At 32.8% G+C, this 17,017-nt stretch overlaps 3 protein-coding genes across 6 annotated transcripts; 2 read left to right on the top strand and 1 right to left on the bottom strand.

The window, feature by feature from the left end:
- Positions 1-145: 145 nt before the first annotated feature.
- LOC106167621 (CLK4-associating serine/arginine rich protein) lies at positions 146-6,746 on the bottom strand. 3 transcript variants are annotated; one of them, XM_013546455.2, is made up of 19 exons: positions 6,583-6,746; positions 6,133-6,249; positions 5,801-5,898; positions 5,521-5,619; positions 5,207-5,289; positions 4,815-4,917; positions 4,566-4,684; positions 4,240-4,336; positions 4,002-4,080; positions 3,703-3,776; positions 3,534-3,572; positions 3,210-3,371; positions 2,405-2,680; positions 2,054-2,209; positions 1,790-1,835; positions 1,457-1,523; positions 1,278-1,336; positions 934-1,133; positions 146-740 (listed from the first exon to the last, which is right to left on the bottom strand). In XM_013546455.2, exons 2-19 carry the CDS (start codon positions 6,229-6,231, stop codon positions 647-649), a joined length of 1,950 nt encoding a protein of 649 aa, XP_013401909.2. In that variant the 5' UTR covers positions 6,232-6,249; positions 6,583-6,746; the 3' UTR covers positions 146-646. The 3 variants fall into 3 exon arrangements, with proteins under 3 accessions (XP_013401909.2, XP_086862917.1, XP_013401911.2); XM_087006791.1 differs by lacking the exon at positions 6,133-6,249 and having other exon boundaries at positions 6,583-6,730; XM_013546457.2 differs by lacking the exon at positions 146-740 and having other exon boundaries at positions 961-1,133; positions 1,786-1,835.
- On the top strand, positions 6,448-9,000 carry LOC106167597 (uncharacterized). Of its 2 annotated transcripts, XM_087006793.1 has the most exons (3): positions 6,448-6,568; positions 6,928-7,071; positions 7,811-9,000. In XM_087006793.1, the coding sequence occupies exons 2-3, from the start codon at positions 6,953-6,955 to the stop codon at positions 8,625-8,627; spliced, it is 936 nt and encodes a 311-aa protein (XP_086862919.1). In that variant the 5' UTR covers positions 6,448-6,568; positions 6,928-6,952; the 3' UTR covers positions 8,628-9,000. The 2 variants fall into 2 exon arrangements, with proteins under 2 accessions (XP_086862919.1, XP_013401854.2); XM_013546400.2 differs by lacking the exon at positions 6,448-6,568 and having other exon boundaries at positions 6,758-7,071.
- A 1,627-nt stretch (positions 9,001-10,627) lies between these two features.
- On the top strand, positions 10,628-16,606 carry LOC106167622 (REST corepressor 3). Its single transcript, XM_013546458.3, has 13 exons — positions 10,628-10,889; positions 11,018-11,074; positions 12,149-12,226; positions 12,590-12,642; positions 12,912-13,073; positions 13,262-13,380; positions 13,629-13,686; positions 13,882-13,997; positions 14,180-14,378; positions 14,535-14,670; positions 14,789-14,982; positions 15,230-15,351; positions 15,577-16,606. The coding sequence occupies exons 1-13, from the start codon at positions 10,772-10,774 to the stop codon at positions 15,683-15,685; spliced, it is 1,521 nt and encodes a 506-aa protein (XP_013401912.2). The 5' UTR covers positions 10,628-10,771; the 3' UTR covers positions 15,686-16,606.
- The last annotated feature ends 411 nt before the right edge of the window (positions 16,607-17,017 follow it).

Raw genomic sequence — 17,017 nt, 5'->3', positions numbered from 1 at the left:
CAATATTGCTTTACTAATTGGCATTTTAACAAGACTTTTGGAATTCTAAAAATAAGTCCATTGACACATTTCATTCGTGACTTTACAACTTGCTTCTTAGATATGAAGACAGAAGTTGCACCCTCTTTATTAACATTGACATATCTTACACCTTAAATAATATTGCCTTTATTTCTTCAATTCCAGACATTTTTTTGTCTGCACATGGGTACACTTACAAACTGGGATACATTCCACCTTGTATTTAACATTAACACTGTCAATTTATTTCTGTATAATCTGACTCACAATGTGTGTATAGTTCATAATTTAGTGGGTTGAAGTGCTTCAATCAAAAAAGTTAATTTACTAGCTGTAAGATATGAAAGAGCTTTAACCAATTAAAGTGTCAATTCTTGCTTGTCAATAATTAATGTCCAGATTTTTTGAAAATTTATACCCGGCATTCTCCTTTATCTCTTTTTTAATTTGAGGAATCTTTTACCTGTATTGTTGAATTATCTAGATTATTTCGACATTTGTAACAAGTTATTTGATTTTTGTCTTACACTGTATGAAATATATTTGACTGGAAAAATAAATGTTTGTAATTAAATTAGGACCTTTGTTACAATTTATGCCAACAAATCTACTTAAAAGTCTTAATCTAATAACGTGACTCTCTTCCATAACGTTTTTCACTTCGCTGTGCTCTGGAACCAGATCTTGGTTTAGGTGATGACCGCGATCTTGATCTTGATCTGAGAACAGAAAAACACATCTGTTTACCAGTTTTATGATTTGCATTGTTTCAAACCAAATTATCAGTTTTATAATTATACATTCAACAAACACAATTATCATACAAAAGTTTTCCCAAAAGTATGCTTACAATCAATCTTTGCATGATTTAATGACTGAACACCACAACAATTTTCATTGCTTTATTATCACCTTCTATGTTTCCGATTTCTTTGGTGTGATTTAGACTGGGATCTGGATCTTGACCTTGACCTACTGCGACTTCGAGTCCAGTTTCGATCCCATCTGCTCGATTTACTATGCTTTTCTTCTACTTCCCGTTCTCTATGGCGTCTCTCCCTTTCTTTGCGTCGCAATTCTATCATTCTTGCACGAATCTCATCTTCTCGATTCTAAATTTGAAGAAAATATCTGCTGAGTAATCATTCTGACTATAACAACATGTGAAAAGTTGCAAAGTAGAATCAGGAACACAAATTTCCAAGTTAAAATAATCTAAATTTATCATGGAATTGAACTTTACATGTATTGCATACCATTTGTTCTTGAACCTGCTTTTCTTGCTTCTGTGCTTCAGCTTTTTTGTCTGCTTTGTCTGCAAATAATAATAATCAATAATATAAACTTTTTCAAACTTGATATATCTAGATATGCTATTAATACCCCAATCTTCTGTTTAGAACAATAATCCACACATTATTCTTTTCATACTTACATTGTTTGTTTAAAGCTGCCTGCATCTTCCTTTTCAACTTTTCTTGTGGGGTAAGGTTTGTCTGAAACTATCAAAAGACCTTCATTTTGTAACTGCCACATTTGGTATCAAGAGGAAAAGAAACAGCCATTTCATACCCATTATCAACTACTGACAGTGATTCCAACTCAAAAAACAAATCTATATTATCTGTATACAGACATTAACACTCAACTCAAGAAGGAGAAACTCAATTAGAACCATGACTGGTTTCTTCTGAAATATTCTATGATAAAAGCACCCATGTCCCTGAGTGAAAGAGTTTAATAGAAATATATTGAGGTTCTTACTGACTTTGGATGCAGCTGCACTTTTACCATCCCCTATTATTGGTTCCAACCTGAAACAAAGAGGCATGTTCCATTAAAAAAAGATCGACTTAACAAATTGCACCAAGCAATGCCTCAGTTAAATTCCTAAAATGAATAGCTGTAGTTGTCATTTATTTATATTTGAGACACTTTAATATTCACTTTCATTACAGATGTATTACAGATTTATTACAAATTACAGATGTATTAATGCCATACAATGCCAGTTTTTACCCCCCCCCCTTACCTTTTCTTGTAACCCTTGTCATCTTTTTCACTTTTCTCTTCTTTTTCTGTGTCTGATCCAATACTGTCATTGGAAGAAAGACTTGGGCGTCTATAACTTTTAATCACTGGCTTTTGGACCTTTTTCTTAGTTGGGGAGGAAGATCTAGACCTTGACCTGTATCAAATAATTCAAATTTGCAGTTGTAAAAAACAAAAATGTTTATATGTGTTGGAACATCATTAATAAAATTTCTTCGACTGAACATAAAAATACATACTACAGTACCATGATGACATGCCAAAAAACAGCATAAAGCCTTTATGTGATATAAAATGAAATCATTTGGACTAAAAATCTAAAACATAATACCTTGAAGAGGAAGCCCTCTTCCTTCTTGATCTTGACCTTGATCTAGATCTGTGATACCTAGATTTCGACCTTGACCTTGAGGATCTGGAGGATCTACTCCGACTTCTAGAAGACCTTGATCTAGAACTTTTTCTTGACCTACTTCTAGATCTGCTTTTGGAACTTCTGCTGCTAGACGTGAATCTTGATCTTGATCGAGATCTGCTGTCTGACCTGATCCTTCTTGATTTAGTTGGTGATTTTGATGTACTTTTTTTCAACCTAGGCTTGTCGGGCCTGAAAGACAGTAAGATATTCATTTAATGTTGTGCAGCATATAACAAGATACATCGATATTAAATATTTTATAGTGCATGTTAGACAATTTTAACCATGTGCACATTTTTACAAAAATAAACACAGATTCATCTCTAAATCCATTCAAAGTCATATAGCAACCTGCTTGAAAGCTTGTCGTTTAATTCCCCATTAGACACTAAATAGAATCCCCGCAGGGATTATGCAACAAGCATTCAAGTGGGTCGGCCATATTTGATCCGCAGATCTGTCAGTCCACTGTTCTGAATGACATCTTATAAATATATCCACGTTTTTCAAGGATCATTTGATCTCTACATAATTCTATTCACTTACCCAACCTCGCTTTCTCCATTAAGCACCTATCTCAATCCAGTTTAAAGAAGAAGCCAAATTCTTCACTACAGAAACAACAACTTCTGTACTATGTAAAACTGTTTGATGTAGTAACATATTATCATCTCAATTTTTGATATCTATCTTAAATAGAAATTAAAAAGACACCGACCACGAGGGTCCCCGTGATTCAGAAGTTAATAGAGGAGGGAGACTCGGTCCATGCACCTTTGGTCCTGTCTCTTCATCTGAACTACCACCCCCAAAACTGGTGATAAAGGTCATTTTGGGACTTGCATCTGGTGACCTTGACCTTGAGCGTGATGAAGATGACCTGAAAACACAATGTAAAGAATGTGCAACTGATACAGAGTTGTTTTTCCCCAAAATTACAATCATAAATTCATTAATTTATCATATACCATGTTTTGAGTGCAGATAGCTAAAATAGTTATTCGCAGATAAGTAAAATGTAGAATATGATGATGAAACTCACCTCATTGCCTCATATGTTGGACTTTTCCTAGCCGCGTAACTAAAACAAAGACCACATGTTAAGTTGATGCTTATACATACATAACTAACATATGTAATAAACAGTAAATCTAGACATAGATACATGCATCCTAAGAATGTTAAAACAATTGCTTCATAAGCATACATACCTAGGAGGACTAAATTTTCTGTCCTTAAGTTTTTTCTCTTTAAATGCTCTTCTTTCTCTGCGTGATTTTCTACCCTGTAAATAAAAAAATTAATCTCTCATATTAAACTCCAACATCTTAAGTCATGAATAGTTTATCAAAGCACTTTGGAGGATATATTAATTTCTTACTTCTCATTTAGTTAATATTTTCCAAATCATTATCAAAATTCCATGAAAGCGAATAAAACTCAAATTAAAACTTACATGAACCCTACACATCACAAAATACATGCACACAAAAAATTATTAACTACTTACTGAAAATTGTGCTTTCTCTTCTTCTAAAAGTTTTGCCATTTTCAATTCTTCTTCTTCATCCTTATCTTTCATTAACATTCTGAAAATATTCATGATTAAAAAGTCAATAAAAGTAAATTACATTTACATTAGACAACCCACATTACTCTAGTTTATAACTGCTTTAAGTTTTCATTACACCCGTCCTATAAGTATAGTTTCTATTACAATCCATCTTTTCTAAATGCATATAACTCACTCTATGAAATCATCAGTCTGCATGCCATAGGTAGCAGCACACTTGTTCAGGAGTTGTATCTGGTCAGGAGTTAAAGAATTCACATCAAGTGCTATATCTGTAAATTTAAAGAAGAATGACATGGAAGATGTACCACCTGCCTTTATAAAAGACAATCACATACCCTACACAAAAGTGAGATTTTGAATTACTTTAATGTCAAATATTATTTGTAAGGTACTTAACTCATTTTCATTAGCAATCAGAAAGATCTTTGCTCTACATAAAGATGTCCTACTTCTATTAATAAAATATTACAGTACTTATTGACACATGCAGAGTCTCACCTAAATCTTGATCCTCTGGATCTACTGATATGTCACTTTCTTGATCACTGTTTTCCTCTTCTTCTGGTGGAGGTGGAGCATCTTCATATGTGTAACCAATTGCTGCCTTCTTAGGATTGCTAGACATCAAAGTTTAAAATTGTCAATTAAGCAGTGAATGACACTCTTTCAAATAATTATTTTAGAACATGCACATATGCAAAACTTTTTTTCTATGCTTTATGCCACTAGCATGTAAAGTGCTTTTACCTTTTTTTCTCTTCTTCAGTCAGCCCCTTCCTTTGCTGAGTAATCTGTACATCATAAAATTGCTCTTCAATAGCAATCTGCTGTAAACACTGCTCCTCTGTCACTACGTATCAAAAGATTAGATTGAGGTATTAATTAAAAGTATTTATATAATATTAGCAGTAAGGTGCACTCGACACTTTGAAGAGAAATGCCACTGCAGAAAACTACAAAGAGTTTTTCTTACTAATAAAACACATCCAAAAGAAATATATGACAGATATTATTCAAACTTTACCAGACTATTTAAAGTACCATTGACACTGAATACCACAAATTTAAAATTATGTAATTTTAATGTAAAAGCAAAGATAAAACCTTTATTCCTGCTACATAGAAAACATCTTACTTACAGCCTGAACATTCATTTTGCACCATGGTTCTATATCTTTCATAATTACAGGACCGTTCTTCCTCATCTTCTGGGATTGAAGGTCTGAAATAAATATCAATGAATCTATGTCTGATAACACAATTTGGACATGTGTGTGGAACTTTTCCATAAAAGTTAAAAACATAATAATAATAATAATAATAATAATAATAATAATAATAATAATAATAACAACATGTTTTAAATAGAATTATTTATGCTTTTCTCTTTCTTGAAAATGATTTCTTTAATGAAAATCAACTCTACCCTTAGATGCTTATCAAATGAACTTACTCTGGGGATTCTTCTCGAATAACATGAGGAATTATGTCCAAATGAGCACGAACATCAAATCTGTCAATGAGATTATTTTGGTCCCCCTGCCATGGCATCCTGTTTTCAAATTAAAATTCACTTTTATTACTTACAAGAAATATGCGACTCCATTTAAATCAAACCACTAAAATCTGTCACATTAAATTAACAGATGTTGCTTTAAACTTAATTTAAAATGTTTAAGGACCATATAATTAAAAACATAACATATACAAGATCATACACCAGACATCCTTACATGCTCTGTGGGCTCTCTGCGGCATATGCCACTGCTGGCTCTAAATGTATCTTTACAGGTCTTCCATACACACGAAGGAAGATTGTAGGATCTGCTTTCTGGAAATAAATAAATATACTTTTATTTTACTTAGCAAATTCTCTCAATGTAATATTTTTATCTCTATATATAAAATAGTTCATTCTTAACCCTTAAAGTATTTAAAAATGTCACAACTTTCTAAATATATTGTCAGCTGAATAAGTTAGCAGCCAGAGAAGGATTGTGTTTGTGTGTATTTTTGAAAATAATAGTGGTTGAGAACAGGTGAACATCCCATATTCAACTCTTACAATTTTTTCATAATATTCTCTTCTTCTTTCTGCCCTCTTTCTGTAATCCACCATCAACCCCCTGATCTTCTTTTCTTGTTTTCTTGCTTCATGCCACATTTTTCTTAATCTACTTGCCTGTAAAGTGAGCAACTGAAGTGTGTTACCGTTACTTTTCACTATACTGGATACAATTATTCAATTTAGTTCAGCTATTTATTTGGGCAAGCTTTCTGTTTATATCGCATCATTTTTATTTGCAAATAATAACAATATCAATATCACTGTCACTGGTATCATATCATAGACAGAGTCAAACTCAAAGAACTAAAAATTTAGTAATTGAAGCCAAAGAAAAGAAAATGCTATCTATCGACACGACGACAGTGTCGTGAAAACTCGATGCAAAGCACTTTCAGCATGATTTTCTGGCGAAAACAAAATGCCAGTAAGCAAAGTAAGTATCTTTACCTGCTCGGTGATGGAACTATACACTTAACTGATGGAACAGTAACCTGAATCGTCAAGTAAATTATGCTTCTAATGGATAGCAATTTGTCAGCCAAAGCCGACTTCTCGTGGCCCCGCCATGATGGTTTCTCCGATTGCATCGCCTCCTACAGGATTGTATTTGGGCAATATCAACTGGAGGATGAGGGGGGTAGACTATTCAATCCTTGTTTGCCAGTTTAGTTAGTGACAATGCTTTCAGAGTAAAATCACACGATGAATCTTTGTAAATTTTTAATCCATCTACTCGTGTAACATATCTAACAACACGCTGAGCTCGTGAAAAGAATACTTTTTACGTTTTAGCTAAAAACGCAATACCCTATCTAGAATGAACTCGTCTGTAGCGGGAAAAACAGAACTTTTGGTGAGTACCAGGAAATACAGTGCAAGGGAAAACTTTTGCTTTTTTTCCGACAAGTTGCCCTTTGAAGACTTTTTCCTGATTAGGTAAGCAGAATCATATTCCATTTATCTAAGACTTTTACTGGTATAATTTTTTAAAATATATTTCTAGACCTACATGTACATAATTTTGTTGTAAATTTGGGGGTTGATTTGAACCCCAAGACTATTATGTCAATCTTATTATCTAAAGTTAAAACCGAAGTAATAATGGTACAGAATATGTTGATTTCAAACTGTTTTATTAGTCCATTAAAATTTTGTAAATCTTAAGAATTTATTTGATAAGGTGACTTTGTCAACACTTGTTGATTTTCTGTGTCATACCATAAAAATGAAAAAAAAAAAAAAATCGGAGATAATTTAAATTTAATAAATTAATCGGAATCTACAAGGAATAATGTAATGGGGCGCCTTAGCAATAGTCTAATGGTTCACTGGTCTAAAAAATTGTATGCATGTGCCTCTGATGAAATTTACTTTATTACCAGTACCCTGCACACTATAAACTTTTTTATGCATTAATTGGGATAATCAAACCTTCTGACTAATGAACCTTTGTATTTTTGCTACGGCCCCATCTTTTAAATAGTATTGGCAAATTAGGACTTTAGGAACTTATCCCATTTTCATGCATTAACTGTATTAATCAGTAACATTAATTGTATTGTGTTAAATTCTGATCTAATTTAGGACCAACGAAACAAGTATAGTGGTTCTTAGATCTATCTTATTCTAGCCACTTCTATGTACTGTAGATTTTACCTATTTATTTCTTTTTCAGCTTAATTAGCATGGAAACAGTGGCAAGATTCATAGACTATCTAGATAACCGCCCAACGTCTAAAAATCTCTGCTGTGCTAGTGAAGGCATTTTGTCTTTCATACAAGATGAGCAGGACATTAGAGATAACTTTGAGTATGGTTGCATCATGGACTTGTGTGATTGCAATGGGGATTCTGTCCCGGATTTAAACACTGTTCTTAACTGTGATGAATCTCTATCTCAATCAGACTTAGAACTAGGGTTGATTTATTGCAGTGAGGATCCTCTTGATGCTGCAAACTTCACTACAGAATATGGAGAAAATTCCATAGTGTATACAGATTATAATGTGTCTGAATTTATTAAAGAAAAATCGGTTTCTGTTCCTCAGACAGATGGAAGCATCAGTGATATATCTCATGTTCATAACATTGAGAATACCTCGACCAGCACAAGTGTAGGAAGTGATCAATGTGGACTGGATGAACCACCAGATGACATAAACAGTATCGGTGAAAATCTATCTAGAGTAAGCATGGATTCAGATGAGGAAAATTATGAAGAAGACACTGATGAAGTTGACTTTGGATTTTTCAACTCTGATGATGTAGAAATTGAAGAATTTATGGAGGAAAGTTTCTTTCATGAAATACCATCAGCATCCACCCCAGTGACCTTTGATCACCAGTTGCCAGAACTACCTGTACCAGATATAGACAATGAAAGTGAAGATTTATCTAGCAACAACAGCTTTTCAGAAAGTGTAGACCTTGAGAGATCTTTAGACTCCTGTAATAGAGACCATTTGGTACCTGATGTTTTCTTTGAAGAATAATGAGGATGATGAAACATCACTGTTGCCAAGTTAACATACTGCCATGTTTGTGGACAAAAGTGAACTTTTTTGACCTATGAAAAAATTAATAAAATAAATAATCTATTATATATTAACTTTTATTGACTATGCCATATGTTAACAAAATGATTTTTAGACAAATGTGAAAAATGATGTATGTTATTAGACTTTAAAAGGAACCTCTTTATATTGTTGTTCTAACTTATCAATTAAAGTTTAACTATCTTTATTTTTGTTGATGGTTTGATTACTGGTTATTAGTGTGGAATTGCACAAAAAGCTTGTAAATGAAGTTTAAAGCTTTAAATTATTTAAGAAAAAGAAAAAATAAAATTGTGAGAAAAAAATTGAATTCAGTTCTTCACATTTTACTCTAATTCATGTATGCTTTTTAGTTGTTTGTAGGATAAGTTTGTTGTACATGCATGCATTGACCAAAATTGGATTGAGGTATAGAATACCAATTGCAAGTATTTATTACTAAACTGAGACATAATGTGCCATATTAATGTTTACAGATCCACATTTTAGGATCTTTCGCCAAAAATGCATTTTACTCATTTTCCTGGGATTATATGTTATTTTAATTAAATCTTAATTCAATTCTTCCTTGCCTGACAGAAGCTTTAAATAACTGTAACAGTGGGAATTTAAAAAAAAAACCTTAACCCATGGGTCAGTTTTTATTCAAATTACCCATCCAGTCATGCTCAATTCTCTCACAGCATGACTTCTAGATCATGTGTGATGTAAAACTCAAAGTGGTTGATTGGCTGCAAGTTTTGTCAGGGATGGTAAATTTGATTTTATTTGCAACATTTTATTCATACCAGTAGTATTTATCTTTTTAAATATGATAAAAATATTACTTGTTCTCAGGTGAGTTAAACAAGAAGCAGTTTATCATGTATATATAGTTTGGTTAAAACCTTAATTAGGTACATGCACAATGTCACTTAAAAATTGAATGCATTCATTGACAAAATTCTGCGTTTTGGACATTTTGTGAATAAATCTTGCTAAAAATATACAACTAGGAGCAAACATGCATTGATAATATATCAGAGTTATCTTCACATATTGAATCACTGCTCAGTCCATTAATAGTTAAACGAAAAGAATACAAGAAGGTTTGCATATGATTTACTCTGGCTACTGCAAAGGAAAATTCTGCGAAAAAGTGTTTGATTACGCAGATGATTTTCCAAGACAGACCTATCTTAAATACGCACATTAAAAACTGTTTTGTTTGGTGTTTATTTATCGATATATAAAGTCATCAATCAATTCAAAAACAAAAAAGAGTGCCCATGGGTCAATTTAACGTTAAACTACAAAGCTTAACATTTTGTCTCTGGCTTGTCTTGAAAATTATACGGAAGCTCGTAAGAGTTTTTACTTCACACGTTTGCCATATTATTCTTATTATCAAAATTGGGATCTTTCCAATATTTTATATACAGATGACTAAGGTTTACTGTTTTGTGTTTAGTTACAAGATATTACAATCTTTCAGCGGCGAATCCTTTAAAACCTTAAATTCAGACGTTACAAAACTGTATTTGTATGGTGATCCCTCAGTCTACCCAAACAGTAAATTCATATTCTTTTAGTGTTAACAGCAATTTTGTCAGATATTTGGACAATTTGCCATAAACTGCTATCGTATAATATACAAATGTGTCAGTAATACGTCCAAACAAGAAAACAGATACTTTATTTGTTGTATATTCATAATAATATACAGAATCATTGGTGATTTTTCCGATTTACAATTTTGTTCTTATTTTCACAATTTGTGTTAGAAAATATCCTTCCGCTTGGAATACGTGCCGACTCAATACTATATCTAAGACTTAAATATTCATGAAAAGTGAGTAAAGAAACCGAATCTATGTAATATATCTAACCACATTAAACAAACAGCGAAAAACACTCATATGTAGTGAATTGCACAAAATATCACCGAACTATATGATTAAGCGTAGTAATGGTAATCGGTGTACGCCGCAGGTGCAGAACAAAGCTAGCGGCTCACAAAAAAGTTTGATTTTCTTTCTTAAACGACAAGCAAATCTTCAACAAGTGCGCGAAAAATATAGGAGAACGTTTGCCAATAGAACATGGTAATGGCAGATCGACAAAGTGAAGAATTGAGAAACGGCAGGCGATCAAGAGGTCCAAGCCCGAATGGCAATTTCAATGATGACGACAGCAGCGCCGCTGAGGATTCAGATCAAGGTGCTTTAAATTTCGCGGTTAATGTTTTTTCGCGTTTGGCGCAAATGTGATATTCTACCCTTTCTTGATTGAACATAATTTTTACGTGTCATAAGAGGTCATCACAGTTAAACTGTTTTGTTTTTCAGATAATGGCATGCGAATTGGAGAAGAGTTTCAAGCTAATATAGTACAATACAACCCAGGTAATTTAACTTATAGCAGCCCCTAGCGGCCAGTTTGGAATTTAGATTATTTTGCAAATTTGCAAGAGCGATTAGTAATAATTACAATGTTCAGCCTATTTAAGGTACAAACATTTTGATATGTTAATTGAAATTTACATCCTTAATTGGTCTTTGATTCATTTTCTGATTAACATCAGGTGTTAAATATTTATGTTTGATTTTTTTGTGAATTAGAGTATTAATTAGGATTGGTTAAATTAAAAAGAAAGGGAAAGTATCTGAATTTATCAAGTCATTTTAAAATAGATTTTTATGTGAAATTAAAATTGAAAATAAAATTTGCCTAAAGATTATTAATATTTATATTGAAGTATTTAGAAAAATCTCATCTTTGGTAACTGCCACCATTGGTGCCTGTTATGTTGTTTACTGCTTCATCGTACTAAGCCTCAGTGCAACCATAGTAAGCAGTAGTCAAGAAGAGAGTTCCATTTATTTATATTAAACATAACATGTAATATGTCATGACATTAATTGTATGATGTAACTAGCTACTATATTGTTACAGACAAAGCTGTTCCTCAAAAAAAGAAAAAAAAAAAAAAAGAAATGGGAGAAAAAAATGAATGCCAACTCAAATCATACCATCCTTTTCGCTTTAATGTGACTTGGACTAACTTGACCTTGGTGTGGTCAACAATGAATGTTTGTTTTCAAGGTCATATAAAATCAGTGCTATTTTCTGTGCGTCTAGTGCACTCTTATCACTGCAGTTAAAGTTACACTGATGCTATAGCTCTTATATGTCCATTGCAAAATTGTTTTTGGTAAGAATCCTGCCCCGCGTCCCCCCCCCCCCCCCCAGCAGATATTTTTTGTCAATTTAGGATTAACCAACAAGTCTAGGCAACTAAAATCTTGTTAATTTTACTCATTTATATCTTTTTATACTGTTTATTATTTTTGACAGCAGTTCAAACCTTTTTCTTTTTTAAAAACTTATATTAAATTTATTGATTTTACTGCACAAAAAAGAGAAACCATATAGGTTTTTTATTTCTTTTTATAAATTTAGTATTTTCTATGTTTCAGATGCTTACAAACAAGAAAGTCGCCCAGAAGGCGCCATGCTGGTTTGGTCCCCAAATCAAGATGTTCTGGATAGCAAAGGTAATCCAGTTATGAAGTAAAACATCATTGGAGTCAGGCATGTATTTCACCCATTTTCATAGCTTAGTTGAGGCAGATAAGGCATTTCCACATTTCCACAATTTTCATCAGGTTTATATTTCTGACAGTGTTAATGGTAGATGGTCTGCATAAAGCAGGGCGTGATATTTCCTGGTTGCCTTTCAGCTTTTGGTTACAAATCTTCCATCTGGTCACATAACACAATGTAATTTAACAACCTGGTGAATCACACGGATGCCAAAAGTTTTCATGGTTTAATGTTGAATTTACTGGGAAAGTTGATCATAATTACCAACATATTTTTGAACCAATAATAAACCTGCATAAATGATTTTTTTTCAGTTGATGAGTATATCCATATTGCTAAGGAAAAGCATGGATACAATACAGAGCAAGTAGGTGGCTGTAATTGATTTTTAACTTAAATTTTGTGTATTAGATGATTGCAAATATAATTGATAACCAAGATATTTTCATTTGGTAAGTGCTGTTGGGTGAACTAGATCATATTTTCAATTAAAAATTATAATATTTTCCATATTTTGTTATAAAATAGAAATTATGACAGTTTCAACCACATGTTGCCAATAGTGTAAATAATCATTATGTTTGCAGTTATTTAAATTTTATTAATTGTAAAACATTATAAACATTTGTCTTCTAGGCTCTTGGTATGTTGTTCTGGCATAAACACGTGGTTGACAAGGCTCTTGCTGACTTAGCCAACTTCACACCCTTCCCTGATGAGTGGACAGTGGAAGATAAAGTGCTGTTTGAACAAGCATTTAGCTTCCATGGGAAGAGCTTTCACAGAATAAGACAAATGGTAAATCTTTTCTGCAATATTTTGATTCTTTTGTATTGTAAAAAAATACTATTCTTTATAATACTAATTCTCACTAATACTAATTCTTATTTGTACTATTATTTTTAAACCTAAATGAAATTGTTAATAAAATAAATTTTCAACCCAGGTGACATGATGGTTTTTAAAGATAATTTCTGTCTTTCCAGTTGCCTGATAAATCTATTGCCAGTTTGGTGAAGTACTATTATTCTTGGAAGAAAACCAGATCACGCACTAGTCTGATGGACAGACAAGCCCGTAAACTAGCCAACCATAGAGATGACAGGTACATTATGCATTCTTATCTTTTTACTTTATTGCAATGATAACTTTGAGGAGTCATTTTAATTTTCATTATTGGTTAATCATATTCAGTTTTTAAGATTTGACTTTGTACGAAATGAATAAGCATTATATATATATATATATACACTGCATACATATTAAATTGAAGACCACCCTAAATGTCATTTTATGTTGTGAGATTTGACTTTTGTTTTGTTAAATGAATAGTTATATTATTACCTTCTTTAGTGATGAGGATCTAGGCAGCAGCAGTGATAGTGATTTTGAAAAGAATAAAGAAAATGGGGTGAGTATAAGTTTAAGGTGGAGTATATTTGGTCAAATAAATTGAGATGATACATGCAATTTTTTGACATATATATCTCTTTAAATCCTTATTTTTTTAATTGAAAAAAAACAAGGTCACATAGAATCTAAATGTTCACATAACATCAATGTTTATGTGTATTGCTATTTCATTTGTTTATTTTTGATATTTTAGAAGACTACAGTCTCTGCTGATGGCAAAACAATTTGTACTAACTGTGAAATAACCTGCACACAATTACATTCCACACCTAAAGGAAATCTGTGCAGCTCCTGCTATCAGTACTGGAGGTAAGTCTGGTCACCTGGGGTTTCTTCAAAGCAGTCTTCAGATTCTACAGTTATAAAGTATCAATTATTACTAATAAATTATTATAACCATATTATTATCTTTTTTCACATGGTCAAATTCTCCTAATTTATTTTGAACTATTAATTTTTTCATTATATTGTCATTTATTTATCTTTATCAGGAGAACAGGAGTGATGCGTACTGCTATGGGTAAGCGTGACCTCCAAAGTCGTCACCATCCTTACAAGAACAAAAGAAAGCCACCTAGAGGCATGTACCTGGAGCAAGATGACCTTATTGCCTTGGCCACAGGACCAGCAGGACAAGGAGATGCCCTGTTGAAGAATTTGGAAGCTGAACTTGTTAGTCTGAAGCGACAGGTTAGTGTGGGCATAGTAAAGATAAATGTTGGATATTTTTTAGGTGTTGTCATTACATCTCAAGAAAATGAGTGGTTATTGTTCACCTGAACACTTGTATTAATTGACTTTTTGCTGTTTCACAAAGATTAATTATGGTGTTTATTAATTTTTTAGGTGCAGAATAATAAGCAGATGTTGAGCCTACAAAAACACAAGACCATAGGTGGAATCGATGACCTGCGAATACCAGAGGGGAATCAGCGGATTAATGCCAGATGGACAAACGAAGAATTACTGTTGGCTGTTCAAGGTATATATTTTATACTTGGTCACTTTTGATTGCAGATTCTAAATTCTGTTTCATCAAGAAAGAATATGTTTCAAACTTTTCCAAATGTTCTAGTCTTCATTTTGACATTTATTTTCAGGAGTAAGAAAATATGGCAAGAATTTCAGAGCAATAGCGGAGACCATTGGCAACAAAACTGAAGCACATGTGCGTACATTTTTCATCAATTTCCGAAGAAGATACAACTTGGATGAGGTGTTAGCAGAGTACGAGAAGGAGCATGGATCTGATGGAACAAAATATGAGGAGGATTTGAATGGTGTTGAAGAAAAGGTATGAAATTTTGAAGATTGCATATTAAAAAAAAAGACACTGAATTTTGAAAGTGTGAGATCCTGAACTGCCATTAGGTAAAACCTAACTCAACAAAGCAAATCTGATTACCAAAAAGAAAATTACTTCCTTATATTTACACATCATTGTCTGTCTTTCTTAAGTTTCACAAAAGAGCAACTGGGTTTCTGTTTAATTTTTATTTTTCAGTGATAGACGCATATAAATTATTCAACATTCCTTTCAGATGGAGTTGGAAGATGACAAGCAAACTGCTCCAAGTGTAGGTTCAAATGTTGGTGCCCCTCCACCATTGCTGAAGCAGGGTCAGAGCCCAGTAAAATCCACCTACTTGCAACAACCAGCCAGGTATTTACTTTTCTAAATTTTAATTTTAAAAAGTTCTGTAGCAAAACAGGTAATAAGTATTTGTGAGTATTAAATTTATCAAGAAGAGGGTTCATTTGTCATTTGTGGATATCGTTCAAATGTTATCTTAGTTGAATGCTTGAAGTAGATTTCATTTTGTGAAGTGTTATGACCTTGTTGGTTGAATACCTGTATTAAAATTGATGTCAACTTTTTATTTTACAGATCAAATAACCGCCCAATTCTGCAGCAACCGCCACCACTCATCCGCCCATCAAACACTACACCAGTGCCTCCAAAGCCTCCTAAGCTTACTAGTGTGGACAAAGACTGAACCCTGACTTTGACTTCTGTTTTAGTAGTGGGAAAATCAAGCTACAGCCAATAAAGTCATGACATTAAGTATTAATTGCAGTCCATGAAAAAATAATGAATTAAGGACTTAAAAGTTTCCACTATAGTGTGGCAGATGTCATGCTTTGCTCTGTTTGCTTTGCTTTGCAATACAGTGCTCCATCAGTTCAGAACAGATTCCATTTCCTGGAACTAGGGCTTGTGGTATCATGGATGTCTGCATTCCTGGTGTTCTGTGTCAGAAAAATGGAGGGGAATTAGTGGTCAGTTTTACCTGTCTGGCTGTTAATACCTTTATGAACTGGCTACAATTTTCCATGCCTTGACATCTCATACTAGTAGTAAGTGTCTGATTTATGTAGCTTTACCCTGTTGAGGCTTCTTTTGAGTGAAGATGCTGATACATGAAACTTTCAGTGATCGAAAAAAGGATTGAGATATTTCTGGCCTACAATGATGGCACACTGACTAAAGTGAGTTAGAAATTTCATCAAAGATGCTGTCATATTTGTGCACTGTTGGATGTTAATCAGTTTTTTGTATATATATTTTGGTGTATGTAATTTTGTATTTATTATTATGATAAATAGTGTCTAAGTTAATGTCATTTCTTTATTTGTAGTGTAAATACAAAAATATGGTGAACTGGGTGCAATTAAAACTCAAGTAATTTGCTCTTTAGTTTATGCTCCTTCAAGAGTGTCATGTGAGATGTGCTTGTCATGTTAACCATTCAATATTTACCACCCACCATTTGATTTTAACAACAATGCTGGGAAGCTACTCAGAAAATTGTTTAAAAGTGCAATGTTGACTTAGATAGTTGTCTTACCCTGTAAAGAGTGCCTAAATGTGTAGATGGTTGTGAAAAGGATAAAATAAACTGTTTATATATGAATAATCTGCTTTTGACACTTGTTTTCTTTTAACGTAGATTTAAATATTTTGTCATTTATTTAATTCTTGAAAGAGGAAAAGGAATTGTGAATTGGAGATGTCAAGTTCATATTACTGATATAATCATGGTACACCTAAATAATTACACTGAAATTATTTGCCAGTGCTTTATTGCATTTAAAGTCCATATTTGGTGTTGTATTATTCTAAAAAGTATGTATGTAGCCAAAACCAGTAAGCATCTTCTCCAAAAGTTAAAAAATGTGACATTCAAACTCTCGGTTCAGCCTTTCAGCACTAATAATATGATCAACTGACTCCCACAGAACTGCGGGAATTCGTCTTCTTCTTTTTTTTAAATTTAATTATTATTTATTTTTTTGTTTGTCTTGTGGTCTATCGAACACGTTGTTAG

This window comes from Lingula anatina, chromosome 2 (genome assembly GCF_051362555.1).
Source record: "Lingula anatina isolate TDL-2025a chromosome 2, LinAna3.0, whole genome shotgun sequence".
In the NCBI taxonomy this organism is placed as follows: Eukaryota; Metazoa; Brachiopoda; class Lingulata; order Lingulida; family Lingulidae; genus Lingula; species Lingula anatina.
Note: the sequence above shows the minus strand (reverse complement) of the source record. Positions and strands in the feature narration are given on the sequence as shown.

What these genes read in the sequence shown, in the direction of transcription:
- LOC106167621 (XM_013546455.2), bottom strand. Translation starts at nt 6,231, where the DNA reads ATGTGGCATGAAGCAAGAAAACAAGAAAAGAAGATCAGGGGGTTGATG. An exon ending in AAGAGAAAGCACAATTTTCA is followed by an intron (nt 3,777 to 4,001) that starts GTAAGTAGTTAA and finishes TTTTATTTACAG; the next exon opens with GGTAGAAAATCACGCAGAGA. An exon ending in GACAAGGGTTACAAGAAAAG is followed by an intron (nt 1,836 to 2,053) that starts GTAAGGGGGGGG and finishes TCTTTGTTTCAG; the next exon opens with GTTGGAACCAATAATAGGGG.
- LOC106167597 (XM_087006793.1), top strand. Translation starts at nt 6,953, where the DNA reads ATGAACTCGTCTGTAGCGGGAAAAACAGAACTTTTGGTGAGTACCAGG. An exon ending in GAAGACTTTTTCCTGATTAG is followed by an intron (nt 7,072 to 7,810) that starts GTAAGCAGAATC and finishes TTTCTTTTTCAG; the next exon opens with CTTAATTAGCATGGAAACAG.
- LOC106167622 (XM_013546458.3), top strand. Translation starts at nt 10,772, where the DNA reads ATGGTAATGGCAGATCGACAAAGTGAAGAATTGAGAAACGGCAGGCGA. An exon ending in GCCAACCATAGAGATGACAG is followed by an intron (nt 13,381 to 13,628) that starts GTACATTATGCA and finishes TACCTTCTTTAG; the next exon opens with TGATGAGGATCTAGGCAGCA. An exon ending in TGAATGGTGTTGAAGAAAAG is followed by an intron (nt 14,983 to 15,229) that starts GTATGAAATTTT and finishes CATTCCTTTCAG; the next exon opens with ATGGAGTTGGAAGATGACAA.